Source organism: Pundamilia nyererei, unplaced genomic scaffold (assembly GCF_000239375.1).
Source record: "Pundamilia nyererei isolate P.nyererei 1_Seehausen unplaced genomic scaffold, PunNye1.0 scaffold01149, whole genome shotgun sequence".
Classification (NCBI taxonomy): domain Eukaryota; kingdom Metazoa; phylum Chordata; class Actinopteri; order Cichliformes; family Cichlidae; genus Pundamilia; species Pundamilia nyererei.
Genome location: NW_005188550.1, coordinates 18,690 through 20,937, shown reverse-complemented (window position 1 = coordinate 20,937; position 2,248 = coordinate 18,690). Strand labels below are relative to the sequence as shown.

The window sequence follows — 2,248 nt, the reverse complement described above, 5'->3', positions numbered from 1 at the left end:
GCGTCTCAGATACAGTGTAAAAATGGTCACTGTAAACCAAAATTTTGGCTGTGTGATGGTGTGGACGACTGTGGAGACAACACGGACGAAGAAAACTGTGGTGAGTGCAGCGAAACAATAAACTGGAGCTATTTCAGCAGTTGATGTTTATTTTAAACATCGCTTAAAGTTTATTGCACTAAAAACTCAGGCAGTGTTGTCAGTGACAGAGGATATCCCAAATATGCTCTTGTTAGATAAGTAGGTCTGACTGCATTTGCACTAGCCCCACCTGCCTGCCAATCAAATCCTTTATATTTGGGAGGGGCAGCCAATCAGAAGAAACCTGAGGAGATTAAAAAAGGAGAATAAACTGAGGGTCTGCATTAAAAAAATGTATAAAGACATTCAAGTTGAGGGAAATAATAAGAGCCAAATAGGTTTCCTTTTTTCAATAAGTACTGATACAAAGAATTAGTTGAAACTTCGCCAAAGCAACAGGCAAATTTTATCACTTTTCTCCATACATTTTAAAGTAATATGTGCATAAACAGTACTGTAATAAAAACTGGACTATAAATGCAAGGTGGCAGATAATGCAAGAGGTTGTTCTGCCGGTAAAGCCAGTTTTGTTGAGGAATGTAGGAAGCCCAGCAGGCAAATCAGACCAGAGGGTTGTGCAATCACATTTCCATAAGAATCTGTTGACATGCAGAGGCAGTGTATGTGGAAGAAAGGTGGAAGACTAGCCTGTGTTTGTTTGTGTTGAAACTGACTCCTTTAAAAGAGCTCTGGAATTAAAATAGCAACAGGTCAAATTAAACACTCGAGTAGAGGGTAGTAAATAAGTGATTTTTCTCTTGTTTTACAGAAACATGCAAAGGGCAGTTTTCCTGCAAAAATGGCCGCTGTATTGCAGAGAATTTGAAGTGCAATGGAAAAGATGAGTGCGGTGATGCGTCTGATGAGTCCAAATGTGAAAAATGTAAGAAGTAAAGTTCAAATAAGAACTCCTGAAAATGTATGGTTTTGATGAAAATCTTTAATCAAACAGCATTTTGAGGTAAAGGTAAAGGATACCTGTGGGTCAGAGTTGCTCACTGATACTGCACGTGTCTCTCGTCTTTCAGCTTTGGTGCTGCAGACATGCTCAGAGTTCACCTTCCAATGCAAAAACAAACTCTGCATCAGTAAAATGAACCCAGAGTGTGATGGAGTGCAGGACTGTACCGACGACTCTGATGAGGATAACTGTGGTAAGTTAACCACACACTTGCCTATAGATGGTTGTGGTATGGAGTTTAGTGGCGGTAACGCCTGCACGTATGTGTGCTTTCAGAGTGCGGGATAAGGCCGTACCGCAGCTCTCGCATCGTGGGAGGACAAGCGTCTCGGGAGGGCGAGTGGCCCTGGCAGGTCAGCCTCCACTTCAAGGGAATGGGACATGTGTGTGGAGCCTCTGTGCTGAGCAACCGCTGGCTGCTGACCGCCGCTCACTGCGTCCAAGACAAGTAGGAGCTCCTCTATCTGAAATGACGGGGCTGAGTGTTTACTGATATGAAGTGTGATTAAAAAGTTCCAGAAACAGACCTCAGAAAAACCAAAAACCTTATTTTAATTTTGCCCATCTCTCTCTCCTGTTCTCACCACTTACACTGAGTGCTCTCTATTTCCAATGTGGACGTCAGACTTGTGCAGACATCAGCTTTTGTTTCAGACCAAAATTCTCTGTTAAGCATCACCGTTGATGAGAATTCAATCTCCAACTATAACAGAGACATTTTCTCCTTAGAGGCTGAATTCAGACTTTCAAAGTGTGAATATGTCATTACAAGTGAGCAGCAAGACCAGCCGCCTGTGGAGCACTCATCATCCGTGGCACTTTGTACTGTGAATCCCTGTTTAGATTGTGAACACTGTGTCAGAGATGAACTTTAGGTAGAAACGACTGGGACTGTGGTTGTGCCGTCATCTGTCAGCTTAGAGTGCACTGAAAACATGAGAGCCTTACTGATACTGAATCAATCTTTGCTCACCACCAGTGCTGTTCACCACATTTGAGTCACTGTGACTTTTTCACCGCTGTAAAAATAAAGGACACTCCTTCAAGTAGATTGCATACACTTTGTAGAGGCATGGGTATAAGTGGGGGACACGTGTAGAGTGATCGAAAACTATGAGATGCACTCAACTGTTTCTTTGCAGTTCAGAACCTAATAACTTCTTATATATCACAGAAGCATGATTACAGACCGGCTGTTTCAGTATC

At 42.5% G+C, this 2,248-nt stretch overlaps 1 protein-coding gene across 1 annotated transcript in view; it reads left to right on the top strand.

The window, feature by feature from the left end:
* Positions 1–3: 3 nt before the first annotated feature.
* The window catches only part of LOC102207305 (suppressor of tumorigenicity 14 protein homolog), a gene marked incomplete at its 5' end in the record, with an annotated part of 5,345 nt that continues 3,100 nt past the window's right edge, over positions 4–2,248 (top strand). The window contains 5 exons of the mRNA XM_013908094.1: positions 4–100; positions 851–964; positions 1,110–1,235; positions 1,319–1,490; positions 1,716–1,813. Of these exons, the coding sequence (XP_013763548.1) occupies positions 4–100; positions 851–964; positions 1,110–1,235; positions 1,319–1,490; positions 1,716–1,813 (607 nt within the window). The remainder of the gene's footprint in view (positions 101–850; positions 965–1,109; positions 1,236–1,318; positions 1,491–1,715; positions 1,814–2,248) is intronic.